General features: G+C 29.9%; 3 protein-coding genes across 4 annotated transcripts in view; 1 reads left to right on the top strand and 2 right to left on the bottom strand.

The window, feature by feature from the left end:
* The first annotated feature begins 1,309 nt into the window (after positions 1-1,309).
* Positions 1,310-21,360, top strand: part of LOC123016003 (ALK tyrosine kinase receptor) — a 34,979-nt gene continuing 14,928 nt past the window's right edge. For both annotated transcript variants that reach the window (XM_044416174.1, XM_044416165.1), the window contains exons 1-5: positions 1,310-1,512; positions 1,737-2,496; positions 17,431-17,665; positions 17,714-17,976; positions 20,096-20,385. In XM_044416174.1, the coding sequence (XP_044272109.1) occupies positions 1,755-2,496; positions 17,431-17,665; positions 17,714-17,976; positions 20,096-20,385 (1,530 nt within the window). In that variant the 5' untranslated portion in view covers positions 1,310-1,512; positions 1,737-1,754. The remainder of the gene's footprint in view (positions 1,513-1,736; positions 2,497-17,430; positions 17,666-17,713; positions 17,977-20,095; positions 20,386-21,360) is intronic.
* On the bottom strand, positions 12,883-14,248 carry LOC123016016 (inactive peptidyl-prolyl cis-trans isomerase FKBP6-like). The gene is made up of 2 exons (XM_044416186.1): positions 14,074-14,248; positions 12,883-14,026 (listed from the first exon to the last, which is right to left on the bottom strand). The coding sequence occupies exons 1-2, from the start codon at positions 14,103-14,105 to the stop codon at positions 12,958-12,960; spliced, it is 1,101 nt and encodes a 366-aa protein (XP_044272121.1). The 5' UTR covers positions 14,106-14,248; the 3' UTR covers positions 12,883-12,957.
* Positions 14,341-15,617, bottom strand: LOC123016024 (inactive peptidyl-prolyl cis-trans isomerase shutdown). Its single transcript, XM_044416199.1, has 2 exons — positions 15,469-15,617; positions 14,341-15,421 (listed from the first exon to the last, which is right to left on the bottom strand). The coding sequence occupies exons 1-2, from the start codon at positions 15,510-15,512 to the stop codon at positions 14,380-14,382; spliced, it is 1,086 nt and encodes a 361-aa protein (XP_044272134.1). The 5' UTR covers positions 15,513-15,617; the 3' UTR covers positions 14,341-14,379.

Genomic DNA, 21,360 nt, shown 5'->3' with positions numbered 1-21,360 from the left:
GCACAAATAAAGTTACATGCAAAAAAATTCCAAAGCTGGCTAGATGAAAATCATTTATAACCACTCTGTACAAGAAACATGGTAAAAATGTTATCTATAAAAATTTCGAAATTATGAGAGTTTAAATTTTACACTTTGACTCTTTATTTCTGTTTTAGACGGAAAAACAAGGAAGCTGTATCTTAAATTGTAACTCTGTTTAATGTTATTTGTGGCTTTTATTGGCAAAAAATAATAAATAATTATAAAAAAACATATACAAGATATCAGTATGATTAAATAGACATAAAAAATGGGAAATGTCAAAAAATAAATGTCAAAATTTTTTGATAGAATTTTTTAAACAATTTTTTCATATCCCTGGTAATTTATTTGAAACTTTTCTCTAAGGCGCGAGTTCTGGCGCACGCTGTATAAAAATTTTGAAGTTATGAGAATTTAAATTTTACACTTTGACTCTTTATTTCTATTTTAGAATGAAAACAAGGAAGCTGTATATTAAATTGTAACTCTGTTTAATGTTATTTACAGCTTTTAATGGCAAAATTTTTGTACATTTACTAAATAATTATTAAAAAAAAACATATACAAGATATCAGTATCAAAGAAAGAGTTAAATAGACATAAAACTTATTTGGTAACTTATTTGACATTTTTCTCTGAGGCGCGAGTTCTGACACACCCTGTACATAGATGGAAAAACCAACGAATTAAGAGTTAAACAATAAATTGTCTCATTTTTTATGAGTATTAGTTTTTTGTATGCGCTCTCAAACTTATATTTAAATCCCTAAAATGAGTCTTTTTCAAAAATACAGTTTTTGGGGATAAAAAAGCAATGTGCTTACTATAGTAATGAAAATCCGAAGCCCACTAGTTTTGCGAAATATTTGCTCTCATTACAAATCAAACATAATAAAAAGTTTGAATTTTGTGTTTTTGGAGGTTTGAACAAAAAAAAATGTTTGTAATACGAACCTAAGGGCTCAACTGCTCGGCTTCGCCTCGTCCGCAAAATCAGTATTTTATAAACTTGTAACAGAAGTAACTATTTTTATAGAAAAAAGCTTCAATATTTTTTCATTGCTGCATCCTTGCAAGTTTTTTTTTAATTTTTTACCACTTCAAGTGTTTCTTTGTTGTACTTTCCCAGCATCCCGGCAGATGTCCCTAGCTGCTTTCATCTCATTTCTACTGTGGCTGCCAAGTTATCACACAACGGAGGGAAAATCGATAAAACATCTCTGTCTCCGTCTTGTAAATTTAAATGTATATACCTATCTCGTAGAAAATTTGGCTAACGCACATACGTCGAGATGGGTTGTACCAAGATATTTTTACGTCTCTCTGCCTAATGATTGCAATTTTAAAATTAAAGTCACCGCCAACGAGTTTACACCGTAACGCAAGTGTGTGCGTAGTGTTGACAGTGAAAGAATAACATAATTAAAGAGACAACACAACACTTTTAAAATGTGCTGGTGTATTCGTATGGCGTAATGTTCACTCAAGGTACCTATTTTTCACTATTCGATTGAAAATCTGTGGTAACTATCAGTGGTCTTGATTTTAAGCCGATTTGTTTGTTCGGGATAATTAAATTTTGAAGACTTGGAAAAAAAACTGCAACTTTCTTTCATTTTGCTATTAATTTGATTTGATTTTGTCAAAGAATCTGGAATTTTTCTAGAAAAAAAGTGTGTGAAATTTGAACTGAAAATAATCTCCGGTTTTAGGTGTTTAAAAATCGGGAAATGGCTTTGTTGAAAAACAAAATGCAAAGATGCAGAAACCCAAAAATGATGGCTGTTACCAGTAGAATGCTCTTTACGTTACTATTTTTACTCCAAAACAGAGCAAATGGTTGCAAGAGTTTAGCCTCAAACTCAAACATCGAATCTAAAGAATTGTCACACTTAGATTCAAGCCAGATTTCACAAAATAAATTAGATTTTAGCGTAACTAAAAATGGTGCTGGAACAATAAGAAAGCAAGGCACTGACTTAGATATAAAATCAATCAAACGTCCAAATTTTAGCAATATAGAACAAATAAAAGACATATTTGAAGATTCTCATTACGAATCCAGCCATCGTTACAAGCGAAAAGCTCCAGACAGGAGTCTTTCCAACCTTTTCAAACAACTCAATGAAGAATTGAAGAAAGATGATCTTATGGCAGCTGACGCCAATCCTAGGTTAGAACCAAATTACACAGGAACACCAAAGAAAATGAACGAAGATTCGCATTTTGGTGGGATTAACACTGAACAACTTTACAACAAAAAGAACGACAAAATTCGACAACTGCATCTACAACACAACGAGGAAAAAGTTAAAATTGTGGAACCAAAATTGGACACGGATTGTGATTTTGAAACGGAGTGCACTTGGACTTGGAGGAAGGACATCGCCAATGGGTTTTTCGTGACGTCAGGGGACAAACTCACCGCAAATGAGACAGGACCTAAAGCGGATGCAAGCTCAAACGCACTTGGTAAGTCTCACTTTTTGTTATTTTGAAATACCAATGCAGGAAATCCTGCAAATATTTAAATCCTAGAACTATTTAAAATAAATTTAAATCGTTTATATAACAAGACAGTCTTAGAAACAAATCCGAGATTGGTTATTATTTCTTACTCCATTTTCTATTTTAATTCATGTCATGATGTTGAGTGCTCGCAATTTGTTTTAATCAAAGTTGTATCACTTACTTACCATTTAACTTCAAACAGTTTATAAAGTTAGTGATCAAAGACTACGTAATATAAATTTAATATTATCAAAAACTTCTTTAACAAAACCTTCAATCATCTAGATTCCAAAGGAAAAAAATGTGTTGGGTACTTTACATAAATATACAAGTTTATCTATGTTATTTTGGAAACACTATGTAAATACTATTAAATAAAATAAATAGTTATTTACATTCGTGTGTGGTTGATTTCTGACATTTCGCAGGACGAAATTAATTTTACACACGACGCGTAGTCGAGCGTGTTAATAATTGGGCTTTGTAAAATGGGTAATACACTTTTTGACCGAAGTTTCGTTAAAAAAAAACATATTTTATAAATGTGACAATCGTTTGACGTTTACAGTTTAGGAGGCGAAAAATTAATTGTGTTTCTAAAAGTACAGGGTGTTTCACATAATTTTACGAGGGCTGCGCCTGTAAGATGCAATCAATAATACATATTCCGATACGGACTTGATTACAAATTTTGAAAAATTGAATAATCTTCTCTAGTTTGTTCACCCTTTAAAAAATTACAACGTTTTTAGTTAGGTAGTGATTAAGACAGATAAACTAGAATCATATTCATGCCGTCTTTTGATAGAACAAATGATAATTGTTTCTGAAAAACTGCAGTTTATGACTATTAATGAAACAGTGATTGGTTTAAATAATTAAATGTGTGTTTTTTGTATCCAGTGTTCTGTGACTTTTGTATATTTGGGTGCGTACATTAGGCACAAGCCTCGTAAAGTTGTGTGAAACACCCTGTATTATGTAAGTTTCCTATTTAAATAAAGATCTATCATAGGCATACTCATAATTTATGTACTCATAATAGATTAAAATCATTCGAGTCTGGAGTGGTGCATTAATAATGACATATCAAAACTTATAACTTATAATCATAATAAGTAAAATGTTAATTGACTGAATAATTTATTTTCTAAATCGTTACAGTTTACAATTAATCTTTCTTTTGTATATACTTAGATTTGATATGGTCAGTAGTTACCATATCTTAACACTGTAAATAATTTAAACAAGAACATCAAACCAAACACTATTTGAGTCACATAAATTTGCATTTTTTTGAGAGTCTAAATAAAAATGTGGTCATGAGCGCTTTGTACTTGCAAGAATGCATAAATTGTTACGTCTAATGAAATGACAAAACTTTTAAGAAATATGCAGAATGTTGAAAATGATGTCTTTTAATTTGTTCTGCACTACTCCAAAAAATTAAAGAAACAAAAATTTTTTGAAATTTTTTTGGTGATATTTGAAAGGCTGTATCTCATCGAAAAATGGTCGCATCTAGATTAGAAACAAACATTGTGAAGTTTTAAGTTTCTACTTTTGAGATCTCCTAGCATTTTTTTTCTCTGCTACGGCTAGCACCCAAAAAAATATTTAAATCTTGTTTTTGGTACACGGACGTGGGGATTTTTTTTAGTTAAGTCAGTGCATAGGCCGATAGCATGTCTATTCACCTTTAACATGCTTTGTTCATATTCTCTTTACGTCAATTTGTCGCTGAGATATCTTACTGTAAATGAAAAAGGATCCTTTTGTTTTTGATCATCGGTATGTCAGCAAACAATGACCACACAGAGGACATTTTCGTCAAAATGAGAAAAACATTTTTTTCCTGCTTTTTTACAATTTTGTATGAGTTGTGAGCTAAATTTGAAAAAAAAATCGAAAAAAATTCAAAAAACTATATTTTTCAAAAAATAATTAGTATTGTTTTTTAATTTTTTTTACAAATTTAAAAAATCAAAAACATTTTGTTTGATAAAAAAACATTTTTTTTCAACAATCAAACAGTATTGTTTCTTGAATGCTTTAACAAATAAAAAAAATAAAACAAAAATTTTGTTTAAATAGCTAATGCGAAATTGTAAAAAAAGTCGAAAAAATCTGTTTTTTTTATTTTGATCAAGATTAGACAATATTCAGAAACAATATGTGCAATTATTCCTTCAATTCTTTTGCAAACTTTGATCAATCAATTCAAGAAAACGGTTCAATAGATAGATTTAAAAATTAAGAGAGCATTAAACTGTAAAAACACCTAAAAATATTAGTTTCCCCATCAATATTACTAAATACACGGTAAATTTACTAAAACAACGCGAAAAGTTACTTTTTTCTCTTTTCTTTAAATCAATGTTGAGGGTGAAAAAAATGTATTTTTCGAAATATTATAAAATGATCTTGTAAGACATTTATTCCAGTTTTTGACACTAACCAGATTTTTAAACTCATGACTAGGGCACCTCAAGGTGTAATTAAAAAATTATATCTGTTGCTAGGTTATAAAAATAATACCAATTTGCCGAGAACATTGAAAAAAATTGTTGATTTCTTGTAATTTATTAATTTTTTAATTGATAACTATTAATTTTATATTTTTCCATATACATTTTTATCATTTACTTCTAATAGAGTAAGATGGGGTAATTGTAAACAAAATTTGTATGCTTTACTTTCAATCCCTACTTTTAAAGTTTTATGAAGTAATAAAATTTTGTTCACCCTAGTAAACTCCACTTTGTAACAGTAAACATCCAACTGTAGATTTTTTTTGTATCCAATATAAAAAATAAATCGTTATTCAACGTATTTTTGTATCCATTATAAAAAATAAATCGTTATGAAAAAAAAATATATTCGTAAAAAAAAAGTTCTTTATGGTCGTAGGAAAAATAGTGTACAAAACTTGCAGGAAAGTGTTTAACGCACTCGCGGTATTTATCACTTTCCGTGCTCGTTATGTAATATACTATTACAACACAGTAGAAAATGAGCACACAAAATTTATCAAGAACAATTTTTTCAACTTAATTGTTGTGATTTTCCACTCTCAAAAACTATACGAAAATAAGATAAATATAAATTGGTGTACAATCGGAAAATGTCAAAGCATAAAAATGTCAGATTTTTATATTTATCTATAGTTTGAACATCGCTCAGTTCTAAAAGGTTAAGTTAGAACTGATTCAATACTCATTGGGTTTTCACTAAGTACTCAACTAATTGATTATCTTGATTAGCATTAGATGCTCTCGGCATTTAAGTGCGGCATTGCAGAAAAAAAATATTTGAATGCGACAGATGACAAATTGACAAGGGCAAAACCCGTTTCAATCTAAAGAAAATTATATTTTCCGTTTTTATTACAACCAACTGTAGGTTGCCTTTTTCTATTGTAAAACTATTAGAAAAATAGTATCTACTTTTTGAAGATTTTTACCAGTTCTAGAAACGCGTATATATAGTATATAAATCGTTTCTCCAGCATGGTAATTATTTTACTTTGTGAAGTAAGTTTCAAAATGACACTACCTACCAACATTTAATGCTCGTAATTGTACTTGCAGTGAACACAAAATTCATAAAAGTCAAAATTCTAATAACATTTCAACCATAATTTTTTTAACAAAATTTGTAAGACAAAAACAAAAAATTATAAAAATTTGTGGATATGGTGGTAAAGTGCTACCAATATTTCGCCAAAATTTTGACCGGCGATTTCCATTAAAAAAAACATACTTGTACGAGTTGTAAGATAATACTTAGGCTATAAATTCACTCAATTCCCCTAATAACTACACGTTATAAACAAGCACATAAAAAGTTCTTCTCTTATTGTATCCACCGAAGATGCGTAAATTTATTTGTCTCAAGTGTGTAGAAGTCTTAATGTTTTTTTTTTCCTAATTTACTTAAAATACTTAAAATATTTATTTTTTTGAATGGGCTCTTCGAAAAAGTGTTTACGCACATATCTCATTATAAAACATGCATACCTCCCCAAGAACTAAGAAGTATATAATGCAGTTGCCAAGCAACATAGACGTGCTCTCTCTCGAGATTGATCACTAGGACGCGACGTTGTGCGTCATTACTTATCACATTTACTTTTCAAAACAAATACTCCTACCAAAATAAAAAAGAGAAGAATGAAATACACGGGTGGAAATTCAGAAAATTGCAATGAAAGTCGTGCTGAGGTTTGTAATTTTTCGAGATCTGACATGTAATTTGAATTTAAATTAATAAAACTCGATGTCAACAAAACAACATATTCATTCAAAAGAAAAGAAAGAGTGCATTCGATGACATGTTTCATTAGTATTACCTTTATCATTACCGATGCAGATGTAATTTTAATTATTAGTTGAATGAATATTTGAAATGGAGAGAAAAACACGGCTAACCTCATAAATTAAATTGAATTATTTTTGGTTTCCGTAGAAAATGCTGTAACTAACAGTAAATACTTCGGTAAGGTTTCAACAATTAATTCAACCTCACATCAAGCTAATAAATATTTTGTTCGGTATAAAAATAGTAATTCACAAATACTTTATTTTGCATTATTTAATCAGCACTTTAAACTTTTCCTTTTGTTATACAGCGTGTGCCAGAACTCGCACCCCAGAGAAAAATAAGGTAAGATACCAGGAACATGCAAAAAATGTTAAACAAATTTTATCTATAAATTTCAAAGTTATGAGTGTTTAAAGTTTGCACTTTGACTCAATTTATTTCTGTTGAAAAAATTATTTTTCACGTTTTTTTGCTACAGGCTATTAAAAGAGGAAACAAGGAAGCTGTATCCTAAATTGTAACTCTGTTTAATGTTATTTGTGGCTTATATTGACAAAATTTTTGTACCTTTATTAAATGATTGTACAAAAACAATACGAGATCATCAGTATCATTAAATAGACATAAAAAAATGTCAAATGTCAAAAAATAAATGTCCAATTTTTTTTGACATTTTTTTCATGTTCCTGATATCTTACCTTACTTGAAAATTTTCTCTGGGGCGCGAGTTCTGGCGCACCCTGTATTAATACAAAGTCTGTTTATCAAGTAGGTAAGCCTAGAAATGTAAAAAGTGTGTCTGCGGAAGATAAAATGTCATAATGACAAATAAGAATTGTCAAAATAATTTTTATGTAAACTGTAACACAAATCGTGGTGAATGATTTGTATGTAAACATCAACTACATCTCATTTTAGGGTGTTTAGTAATTTAATTTGCTTAAATCAATATTTTAATTTTTATAAAATATTTTTTTTACATCTAGAAAGAATTTTTAGTATTAGATACTGAAAATACCGAGCGTTATAATAATCAATCACATACAAACAACAAAATAACGGATAAAGCGTTGATAAAGACCTATTGATAGTGAATCGAATATCGAGCGATCAAGATAATTTGCAATCGAGTCATCCTTGGATCCAAAAACGTATGTCTGTGAAACGTCAAATAAAGTGACAAGTCGAGACTTTCCAGTCGAAAGGTAAAATGGCATAATCAAAAAAAAAAAAAATTAATAACTAAATTTATGACTTACCTTCAAAAAAAAAAAACGGTCCTGGCAACTAACTCCAGTCCATTTTGCCGTTTTACCTTTCGACTTGTCATTTTATTTGACGTTTCACGTGCAGTTAGTTCAAAAATAGACATACAATTTTGGATCTAAAGATGACTCGATTACAAATTATCTTGATCTCTCGATATAACAATCCTCGTAACAATCAAAGTTATACAGGATACAGGTGATTTTCAAGGACCGTACAATCAGTCGAGTGTTTTTAGAATCTTTTTGTTATAGACAACTTTTCAAACGTATAATTTTGATTTGTACTAATTTTTTGTTAGTTAAAAAAGGTTATTTAGCCAGGACATGTTTAGGTTTTTATTGTCTTGTCCTGTTTTACTTTTATGTCCTGATTTGCAATTTTTTGAGGTTTTTATTTCCAGCGAAAACAAAGTATCTTTCAGTTAAAGTCCTTTTTGATGTTATTTCAAATGTGGTCATTGTGAAAAAACTCAACTAAAAGTAGAAATATATAAAAATCGTTTATAATGACCAAATTAACGATTAATTTTGCTTGAATATTTTTTTTTAATGTTTGCAGAGAATAAAAGAGCTCTCAAAGCAATGCATACAAAAAAAATGAAATTAACACAAAACAATACAATAATATGTTAATTATTAAATTATGTGTATTCTTATTATACATGGTGTTTCACTTAATTTTACGAGGCCTGCGCCTGTAAGATGCAATCAATAATACATATTCCGATATGAACTCGATTACAAATTTTGAAAAATTGGATAATCTTCACTAGTTTGTTCACCCTTTCAAAAATTACAACGTTTTTAGTTAGTTGGTGATTAAGATAGATAAACTACAATCATATTCATGCCGTCTCTTGATAGAACAAATGATAATTGTTTCTGAAAAACTGTAGTTTATGACTATAAATGAAACAGTGTTTAGTTTGACAACTACTGTCATCGGTTTCCAAAAATCACTAGAAATGTAAAAAACGTTATATGGATCAATTTTATTAAAGTTAAAATTTTTTTGATTTTTGTCGAGATTTTCGTCGATTTTTGGCACCCGATCGGTCTATTTATAATAACCCCGAACTTCTTGGTGATAACCCCGCTTACCGTTGGAAAAAAATAAGTTTCTATCATATACAAAAAAATCAGTGTTTTGCGATAAATAGTTTCTGATATAGAAATCAAAGAAATCTATATATATAAAGAGGTTTGTGACCTATCAACCCACAGCCTAAACCGCTGGAGACAGAAATTTCAAATTTTCACAGTAAATACCTTTTATAACGTAGTTATCCAATAATAAAGGATTTTTGGAAAATCAACCCCAAAGGGGTTTAAATGGGGTGGTGAATTCGAAGTTTTAAAGCTACATCCAAGAAAATTGGTATTTAGGCTTTCGGTTAAAAACAAAAAAATACGTATTTTACCATTTTTGGAAATTTCACCCCCAAGGGGGTTGAACAAGGGTAAAAGGTCGTAAAATATCCGTATATTTTTTTAAAGTTAAATTCATGAAAACTGGCATTTGGGCTCTCAGTTAAAAACAAAAAACACGTGTTTTAAGATTTTGGAAAATTTCATCCCCAAAGGAGTCAAACAAGGGATGAAAATTTGTATAAATATTTATAAATTCGTCATTTTTGAAGTTATATTTATGAAAATTGGGATTTGGGCTTTCGGTTAAAAATGAAGAAACACGTGTTTTAGGATTTCTGAAAATTCCACCCTCTAGGGGGTTAAACAGGGATGACAATTTGTATTAAAATAGGTATGTCATTTATAAAGTTAAATCCTTGAAAATTTGTATTTAAGCTTTCGATTAAAAATCAAGTAATACGTGTTTCAGGATTTTTGGAAATTTCACCCTCAAGGGGGTTGAACAAGGGTAAAACTTCGTAAAATATCCACTTTTTTTTAAGTTAAATCTATGAAAATTGGTATTTGGGTGTTCAGTTAAAAACAAAATAGCACGTGTTTCAAGATTTTGGATAATTCTATCCCTAAGGGGGTCAAATAAGGGATGAAAGTTTGTATAAATATGTATAGTTAAACATGGAATGAAAATTTGTATCAAAATTTGTCATTGTTAAGTAATATCCATGAAATAAGACTTAAAATTTTACGGTTTTTAAATAACGGTTTTATAAATAATATAAAAGACGGACTTTTTATTTTTACTACGAAGTTCATAATAAATTATGTGTTGCTATATTTTGTTAGTAAGTTTCTTAGCCCTTCTGCGTTTTGAAATAGTTTTGGATGTCAAACTACCACGCGAGCGAAGCCGCGGGCAACACCTAGTAATGAATAAAATTATAAATTAAAATATTGCAACTTATAACAAAATAAATTTATATTTTTTTTAATTCATTTTACCCTTAATAAAAAATATTTTATCGGTATTTATTTTACGGAATTCTAGTTTTTTAACTTAATAATATCTTTGGTTGCATATCGTATTTTTTAATGATTAAACCAGTGACGTCAATTTGCGCGAATAATGCGCACACATGATTACGAGGCAACCTTCTTACTTTATAAAACTTGACGTTTAATGACATTATTTTGTTTTTAAATAAATCAAAAACCAGAACAACCAACATTCATTATTGAAATTACCAAATGAATTTGCTAGTGGTGCCAACGCTAAGACCGTTTGACATTTCCATTAAAAAAAACACTTTTGTATTTCAGTTTCCTGTGTTATTCTCTAATACAAAAATAAATGCAACTAATGTAAACAGTGAAAATATAATGAACATGAATTTGCAATTCTCGTTAACACAATTAATTAAACGAGCTTGCAAAAAATCAAGTGCCCTACGGTATTTTGTAAATAATCACTAGTGTATGTAGGGGTATGAGATAAATTAGGTAAAGTTTAAAGGGCATTACAGCCATTGCGCGTAGGAAGGTACGCTGTGCGTGGGAACTTGGAACGGTTCAATTGCTCCTACCACGAACGCACCTCTTGGGATTTTTCGCCAACATGTTACTACGTTTTATTCATAAACAGGAGTAAGTTTTGGTAAATCTTTCTGAATAATTACAGTGATGATACGCTAATAACACAGGGCGACAAAAAAGTCATGTCGTGACAACTTGACAAATTATATGTCATTTCAAAAAGTCCACACACTTTGAACAAAATAATTTTTTTCTAATTTAAATGAATTTAAAATACTTTAACTTTAAAAAATCATTACTCAATAACTATTAGGCCGATTTCCTTCAAATAAAAACCATTTTAAAGGGATGGAGTTGCCCTTTAGAATGATATGAAATTTGAAATTGAATAATGGCAAACTTTTCTTCGAACAGTGTTCGAAAAAGTTCGAAGTAAATCGAAATAATCTAAGAAAAACCCTACGAGTAATTTTTTTTTATCATTACCATCGTGTAGAGCATCTCTTTATTAGTTGTAATCCAAATTTTTAAAAAAATATACCGAGTAGTTTTCAAAATATGATTTTTTGAAGTTAAGGTTTGCTAATCAAGCATTGCTCCATATAGGAGAAATGCATGCTAATCTTACTTAAAATTGCATTTTTATAAAAGTATTTGTTTTAAGACTCTTCTTTTACTTAAAAATAGTCAATTGCACCTTCTTTGTTCTAATTAGAATAAACAAAAACTGTTTGTTTACTTAAAACAAATAAAGAGTACCTGCGTACTAATTAAAGCAAATAAAGAGTTTTTTTGTTGTAAAAATGACCACTGATCATTGAGCAAAGAGGATCTAGAAGTTTAAGGTACGAGTCTTAAATATAAAGGCAAATCTTTTTCAACTCAAATCACTTTCCATTCAGATTTCGACTTGTTCACTTTGTTCTAGCTTTCTGAACTTTTTTTTGAAAATGTTCTGAGCAAATGCTTTCTCATCACTTTCTAGTGATGTTAAATGCAATAAGTCACCTAATTTATTTTGTTGGTAGTTCAGAAAGCTAGAATAAAGTTGGAATCTGAATGGAAAGTCATTTAATTTGAAAAAGATTTGTGCTTATATTTAAAGCTACTGCTTTAAACTTCTAGATCCTTTTTGCTCAATGATCAGTGATCATTTTTAGAACAAAAAAACTCCTTATTTGCTTTAATTAGTACGCAGGTACTCTTTGTTTGTTTTAAGTAAAGAAACAGTTTTTGTTTATTCTAATTAGAACAAAGAAGGTGCAATGGAACATTTTTAAGCAAAAGAAGAGTCTTAAAACTAATACTTTTATAAAAATGCAATTTTAAGTAAGATTAACCTATATGGAACAATGCTTGATTAGCAAACCTTAACTTCAAAAAATCATATCTTGAAAACTACTTGATATATTCTTTTAAAAATTTGGACTACAACTAATAAAGAGATGCTCTACACGATGGTGACAATGAAAAAAAAATTACTCGTAGCGTTTTTTTAAGAATATTTCGAACAGTGTTCGAAGAAAAGTTTGCCAATATTCAATTTCAAATTGCATGTCATTCTAAAGGGCAAATCCATCCCTTTAGAATGGTCTTTGTTTGAAGGAAATCGGTCTAATAGTTATTGAGTAATGATTTTTTAAAGTTAAAGTATTTTAAATACATTTAAATTAGAAAAAAATATTTAGTTCAAAGTGTGTGGACTTTTTGAAATTTTTTTAGTGCATTTGATTTGTCTCACTGAGACGAACAAAATGATATAAAATTTGTCAAGTTGTCACGACATGACTTTGTTTTTGTCGCCCTGTGTAATTCTACGAAAGGACTGGTGATTACTTCAAGTAAAACATACAAGTATTTTGATTACATTTTATTTCAAAAGATATCAAAAATAAACTAAAAGTCGGAAATTACAACATGACAATAAAATCTAATTATTCACGAGGGCCTTTGCAAAAACCATTTGTTTGTCCTTATGTTCCGTCCTATCGTTATTTAAATTCAACATTTCATTGGCGATTTCTGGATTCTTCGGTTCCATTTTATATGCCTTATTTAAAACTTCTTTGGCTTCGTCATAATCACACAAAATGCGTAAACACTTGGCATGATTAAAATAAACCTTAGCAGGAATCTTCATCAATCGTCCATTTTCAGTCAAATCGTTGATTTTTTTCGCATTAAAACACCCCTTTCTAACTTCACGAGAGCGTGTGTAACAAATCAACAAATTCGTGTACAACTTCAATAATAGTTCCATTCGACTCTCATTTTCATCTTTTCCTTTCACAACAGTTTTTTCAAGTTTCGTAGCGGCTATGTTATAATTTTTGATCGCGTTTTTATAATCGTGTTCTTTAAATGATTTTTTACCTTGTTCACAAAGCGCAATGCAGTATTTGTAAACTTCAGTAAATGTGCCCTGTTGTTCTTCAGGTAGTGTTTCATAAGTAACAGCAGCTCCGCAATTAACAACATCAATTAATTCAATTTCGAAAAGAATAGTGGAGTTAGGAGGGACACCCTTAATTAAACAACTTTTACCGTAAGCATAATCAGGATGAATTAAAAATTGAGATTTTTCATTGAGTGTCATTGTTTTTACCGCAAAATCAAGTCCTGGTAGAACTTTTCCATTACTAATGGTGAATTTGAGAGGTTTATTACGAATATAAGTCGAATCAAAAGGATTTTCATCATATTCGAGATATGCATTGTAGTTGATTTTAACTTTTGAATACACTTCTGGTTTTTCACCATTACCTTCCCGTAAAACCCGTTTCTTGATTTTCCCATCTGCTACAAGATTTTCCATTTTCTTAGCTATTATTTCAAACGGTTCATCTTGTTGATAGACCTCTTCATCAAAAATCCCAATACATTCCTTATTGCTATTTTGAATTTTCTTTTCTAACACATCAGGAGTTTCCTCATCGGAATCAGAATTTTCAACGTAACTTGTATCGGTTTGAAATTCAAATCCTTCTTGAGTCAGCTGACTGTAAAAGAAAAATTAACATTCAAAAATAAACATGTTGTTTCTAACCTCAATTTTATCGGCTCCACTAAACGTGCCATCGCGATGTTAAAACCAAGGGCCCCTTTTAAAAACCCCAATAACAGTTAAACACGTTCAATTTACAAATAATCGTAACAAAAGTTGCAAAAAAATCGTTTTTAGATAAATTGAACTCGGCTATTTGTAGGACGAAATCGCTTAATTCTAAATGCGCAAGCGCAAAAATATTAACCAATCAATAAATTACAATTAATCACGTGAGGTGAGGGATTGTAAACAAGGAAAGACAACAACTTATTCACAATTTTTTTTTATTTTTGTAAATTATCTAAATTATGAGCTAAGGAGCGCCTTTCCCAGTTTCGCCTGTTGCTTTTTAAACTCTTCTTTTGCCTTTATTAAACTATCCAATTCTTGCTTTATTTCTTCATTTTTGGGTTCTAATGCTCGGGCTTGTAAAAAATTCCTCTCCGCTTTATTATAACTACCTAACATTCTTTGACATTTGGCATGATTGAAAAATACTTTGGCTGACACTTTAAATGTATCATTTTTGGCCATTTCATAAATTTTTTGTGCAAAGAGACAGCCGCGTTTAGGGATCTCTGCATGTGTGCAACAAACCAACAAATTCGTGTATAAACGAACTAAAAGTTCTTCACATTTTAATTGTTCGTCGTAATTTTCCAAAAGTGCGTCTTCTAATTTATTCACTGCTGTTGTATACTGTTTGATTGCACCTTGGTAGTCTTTTAGACGAAACATGTCTTTGCCCTTGACGCAAAGAGTTAAGCATTTCGGGTGCACATGTTTAAATTCTTTTTCATTAACTTCTTGTGTATTTTGAGTTAAACATTCTTTAATTGTACATAATTCGATTTCAAATAACACCACGGAATTTGGTGGGATTCTGTTCAAACCACTGTCTTTGTATGCAAATTCGGGATCGATTAAGAATTGAGATTTTTCATTGATTTTCATTGATTGCACTGCAAGGTCTAGACCCTCGATGACTTCTCCTTGACCAACTGTGAAAGAAAACGGTGATTTTCGGGCATAACTCGAGTCAAATGGATGGGCCTCAAATTGCACATAAGCGTTGTAATTAATTGTGACACTTGATAAATTGTCGACTGGTGGGCCATATCCGTCTCTGATAATTTTTTTCTTGATTTTTCCATTTTGTAGCAAATTATTCATGTCTTTAGCTATTGTTGTAAATGGTTCTTCGCCATCATAGGAAGGGGTGTCTAAGCCAAGACATTCGAGTTTTAAATATTCTTGAAGTGCTTCAGTACTTTCAGCATCGTGAATGCATTCAGCTTCTAGGATATTGGGTTTGAGTTCAAAAATTGTACCATCTTTTACTAACTCCCTATAAATAATTATTTATTAAGGAAAATTAACGATTTATTAACTTACTCAAGATGTACTTCACCAACAATGCCATCGACAGTTTCAGTCATTATTTAAAAAAAGTAACAACAAATTGGGAGAACAGTTTTTACCTCGACTTTTAACAAAATTATTAGCAGGACGCGCTCACTGTCAGTTGGCACGCTTGCGTAAATACGTAAATACCTGCTTTCAAGTTCAATACGAGGTTCGCTCGAAAAGTCAAAGTTTCAAGAACTTCAATACGAGGTCCTAGATTTATTTGAAGCACATGTGTGGTTATGAACGATATTTTTGGTAATCTTTTTAAAATGCAAATGTAATTTTATTTGTGTTATTAACTGAGGGCACTAATTCATTGCACAAAAAAAATTTGTTTTTTTCCAAAAACGTCAAAATGTTAGGAAAATCACTGCCCACTATATCAGTAACAAGTTCAAAGTAATGCTATTTTTTAAGTGCCGTTTTATATAATGTTAATAAAATGACTTTGCTGTCTCATTTTTCTCAGTTTGACACTGACAACATTTGACATTTTAAATTGCATTGAAATTAAATTAAAATATATCCAATATGTATGGGAAAAAAATCCGAATTCTTCAATAAAATCATTCAATATCTTCACAAATTTTCTTTTATTGAAAATAAAAAATAACATCAATTTTTTTTATTTATAAACAACTACCCTTTTTTATATCCATGACCACCAGTCTGGTTAGCAAACTTTGACGCGAATTCAAACTTTGCGACCCACCAATAAACTTTTTAACCAAAATTTTTGTCAAGAGAAAAATCATGTCCAGTTGCAATGTTTCAAAAAGCTAAATAAGTAAATGTTCAAATGTTGCCAACTCAATAGTCATTCTTGATCACCTTGTATCTACTATGTTGGACAAAAAAATGACAGTAAGATCATTAAATGTGAAACCGGCATTAGTAGTTGTCAGTAATTTTCTTGGCATTTTTTATCTTTTGGAGATTAAAAATAGTCAAATTTGACATTAAAGTCCACTTTACAGTTTATTATCAGAAAGTGTCAAAAATTGGTATCACCGTGGCCAAAAAAATGGGACATCAATAACATTCTATTGATATTTAGTTGACATTAAATGTAAAAGTAACGCGACTTTGAATTTGAATGACAGATTAGTTACAAATTTTGACACTTTATGAAAATTCACAGTAACATAGGCTTTAACGTCAAATTTGACTTTTCAAAACCTACTAAATGTCAATGACAATTACTTAAGGCGGTTTTACAATTAAATGAATTTTTTTTCCAACATAGGAGGTACAGTGACGAGCAAAAAATTAAGGATACCTTTAACATCTCGTTGATATAAAGTGTGAAATACCCTTTATATTTGTAATCTTATTTGAGACATTTTGTTCTACTGTTTCAAATTGTCTTCATTTTTAAACAATTCAACTGCAAGCATATTCGTGCTAATTTGTTAAAAATATGTGTCATAAAGGCAGTGAAGGGTAGACCATTAAAAGTTTAGCGTTTATAAGTGATAGTGAGAAATGAGAATTCCCTAGAAAGTAGAAAATCACTAGCAAGACGAATCCAGCACCTCTAGTGCTCAAATGTGTTACTAACACACAATGGCGCCACGTTTGAATATATTCTTTTTATTTTTAATTACTGATTATTACCTTGCAAGTTTTGTTGCAAATTTTGTTTAAGATGAAAATAAAACATTAACAAGTACAAGTGATTTTTATTAACATTTATTTTACTGAAAAAAAAAACACTAAACACAAGTACCTTTAACAATTTTTTTTTAATTAAGAAGATTTTATAATTTTTTTGCAAATAATAAAAATATTGATTGACAAAACTTTACTTAAGAAAAACTCTAGATGAAATTACAGTTTGGAAACCAAGAATCATATTTTGAAACCTTAAAGCAGTACCCACCTATTTTTTAACGTAGCAAACAATAATTTTAATTTTTTCTAATTGTAATTTTTTATTTATTTCAGGAAATTTCTTGTTGCTCCGACTAAGTTCACCAATGACTTCAGAATTTCTCCATGTTACTAGTCCACTATTTAGTCCTACTAGAAACTCCTGTCGGCTTCAGGTCTGGATTTATCAAGAAAATATGAACAACGCGGAAATCCGCATTGTGGGAGATAAAACAACCAATCATTCGCAATCTATCAACAACCACACTCAATGGCTTGTTGAACGGATACGAGGAGATAACAGCAAAAAGTACAATAATTTTATTTTGAACAAAATGTTAAAATATTGCTCTTTTAGGTGGCGAAAATACGAATCACCCTTGGGCAAAATGTCTGAAAATTTCACAATAATTCTCGAAGTTGTGCCATCGCAGACAATAACGCAAGGAGCTGTTGTAGCATTTGACAATATCGCATTGACACATTGTTACCCTAAACTCGATGATACATGCACACCCCACCAATATCGCTGCAAATCTACCACAAACTGTATCAATAACACCAGTATTTGTGATATAACACAAGATTGTCTACTTGGTGACGACGAAACGCAAAATTGCGGTCAGTATTATCATCTCCCAAAATTTTATTTTTTTTATTCATGGTGATTCAGATAAGATAATGACCCTGACGATCTGGCGATGCAACCCAAAAAACAAATTTCATTTAAATCTTGATCTAATTTTAATTAAGATTTACATTTGCAATCCATTTATCTTGAGTGCTTTGACAAGCAATTTATGATTTATAAAAAAAACTGTTTGCCTACTTTTAATGTTTCATTCTTTCATACATTTTGTATTGGGTTTACACAGAAAAGACACTAATGATCGTTCTCTGCGCTGATGTGAGAGTGACATGAGATGATAACTTGGATTCAATTTGCAAATCCTAATTGAAATTGGATCAAAGACGTAAATGAAATTTGTTTTTTGGGTTGCATTGCCAGATCGTCAGGCTCATTATCTTATCTGAATCGCCCTGTATACAGGATGTTCCGTCTAAACCCCACATTAGAAGTATTGGGAGTTGGAATAATCATATTTGTTTGAAAATTGGTACATAGCCATAATGCATTAAGTCCTCCTAAATGAAAATATTTTCAAGATGGCGGCACTTCCGGTCATACCGGAAGTCGGTCACAACTTTCTTATTTTAAATGGAAAGGTATATTTTTTACTGCGTTTTTGGATTAATCGGGTTATTTTAAGAGAGTTTTCTTCAGCTTTCCCTATACCTAAATTTAGCCGTTTTTGAAATATTTAAAGTTTTTCAAAAATTTTTGGATTTGCACCTTCCACTTTAAAAATCGGTAACTCTGCCAAGATTTTGAATTGGTTTTTTTGGCATTTGAAAGAGAAAGCTTAGATTCTTTTTCTGGTGTTTTCAAATCTTGAAAAAAAAACATATCCCAAAATTTTAAGGTTACTTTTGTAATAATACCCCAATTTTTATTGTACTAAATAGAAGAGAATTTAATGGTGCATTGATCTGTAATAACATTCCCTAAACCTAAATTTAATAATTTTCAAGTTATGGACTTTTTTTAAGACTGCAGAAAATTTATTACTTGCCACACCCGTTTTCACATAGTTTGCTATGGAAATCAAAAATGTCAAAATTTTCTCTAAACAAACGTCAACAGTAAATTACTATTTGACAAATAGTGCCAAAATATGAAAAACCTAAGTTATGCAAACTTAATTATTATTGATAGATTCTACCATGCGATAATTATTTAAAGCTAACAAGTGAGAAAAAAATATTTTTGTTTAATGAACGACATAATTTTGTTACACTCCCCATAAATACAAAATAAATTAGTTAAATCTAAGTTTGAGTAGCTTTGACTCTCCATATTTTGGCACTATTTGTCAAATAATAAGTCACTGTCGACGTTTATTGAGAAGCAATTTTGACATTTTTGATTTCCATAGCAAACTATACGAAAACGTAATAGATTTTCGACAGTCCTAACAAAAAGTCACCATAACATAAAAATTATTAAATTTAGGTATAGGGAATGTTAAATAGAGATCGATGCAGCATTAAATTCTCTTCCATTTAGTAAAATAAAAATTGGGTTATTTCATTTGGAAAAATTGAGTTATGGGTATTTGAATTATTACAAAAGTAACCTTAAAATTTGATGGTTTGTTAATTTTTTTCAAAATTTGAAAACACCAAAAGAAAGATCTAAACTCTCTCTTTCAAACCCAAAAAAAAACGAATTCAAAATTTTAAAAAATAGCAGAGTTACTAATCTTTAAAGTGGAAGGTGCAGATCGAAATTTTTTTGAAAAACTCCAAATATTTCAAAGACGGCAAAATTTGGGTATAGAGAAAGCTGATTAAAACTCTCTTAAAAGAACCCGATTAATACAGAAACGCAGTAAAAAACATAGCTTTCCATTTAAAATAAGAAAGTTGAGACCGACTTCCGGTATAACCGGAAGTGTCGCCATCTTGAAAATATTTTCATTTAGGAGGACTTAATACATTATGGCTATGTACCAATTTTCAAACAAATATAATTATTCAAACTCCCAATAATTTTAATGTGGGGTTTAGACGGAACACCCTGTATAGAATGTCCCACCAAAGACTTTCGGATAGACACGAAAATCTTACGTGGGACACCCTGTACATATTTAAATTTTTGTTTGTGTGTGTTATTCAGATGGTATGCCCTATGGGTCCCGTTGCACCTTTGAGGAAGACTGGTGCGGATGGTACAATGTCGATGGTAGGGTTCTAGAATGGACTCGACATAATGGTTCGACACCAACAAATTTCACAGGGCCGAATTATGATCATACTTTTAAAAATAGCACTGGAAAGTATCTCTTCGTTAGTATGCTGAAAGAAGAAGCAGGTTTTGCAAGTTCTGCCACACTTAGAAGTGTTATTTTCAACCCTCCGCCAAGAGTGCACGGAAATGTTTCTTCCAAGTATTACAACTCGTGTGCTGTAAGTCAAAACACCTTGCTCCTTGGATTTTTCTCTAAGTACTTTAGGATTTCTCGTATTTAGAGTTTTTTTTTAACAGAAATCAGCAAATCAAAATTTAAAAAAATATATATTTAGCTGCAAATATATTCCGAATTATAACAAAAAATCTCAAAAATAAAAACTTCAGAGAGAAATTTTTAACTTTTAGATTTTTAAACTCAAATTATAAACTTTGAATTCGAAATTTTCTAATTTAACTAGTGTTTTTTAAACAAAAAGTTCAGATTTTTGTGAAAACGTTGATAGCAGCTTATCTCAATAATAAATTTCCTAAGACAGACAAATTGTTTAATTAACAATTTTAACAACAAAAAAAAAGTTTAATTGTCACATGTCAGTCATGATGACAGTAAAGGGTAGTTTACAGTGAACTTTTTAAAGTGACAGAAAAATACTGCCCGAAATTTTAATTCAGCAACTGTACTTCAATTTTTGATAATCACAAAAGCGACAACAATATTTTTGTTCAAAATTTTAACTCAAGATTCTAATGTTGAAATCGAAAATTTTTATGTAATTTTGGGTTATAAAATGAAAATCGAAAAAAAATATTTTGAGTTAATATCTAGTTTTAATTTTTTAAGTTTTTGTGAAATTGGGGGATTTCTAATTTATAAAAATCTAAGTTGAATAAGTGTCAAAGTAAAAAAAAAAACAATAATAGTTTCACAATACTTTATAAATGTTTTTACATTTACATTTATAAAGTATTGTGTTTTTTTGTGTTGGTGTGTATAAAGTATTCTGTTTTCAGAAATTTTCTTAAAATAAAAAAATTAAGATTTAATGTTAAAATTGTTGATAATTAATAAGCTATGAATTCTGACTCTATGATTTTATAGAATTATAAGTGCAACAACAAATCTCAAAAATAAAAACTAACTCAAAATTTTGTTACACAACTTTTAATTTGTAATTTCAAAACTGGAATTG

This window comes from Tribolium madens, unplaced genomic scaffold (assembly GCF_015345945.1).
Source record: "Tribolium madens isolate multiple individuals breed KSU strain unplaced genomic scaffold, Tmad_KSU_1.1 Scaffold_11;HRSCAF=98;Tcas5.2_LG3b, whole genome shotgun sequence".
In the NCBI taxonomy this organism is placed as follows: domain Eukaryota; kingdom Metazoa; phylum Arthropoda; class Insecta; order Coleoptera; family Tenebrionidae; genus Tribolium; species Tribolium madens.
This window is presented reverse-complemented; position numbering and strand designations above follow the sequence as displayed.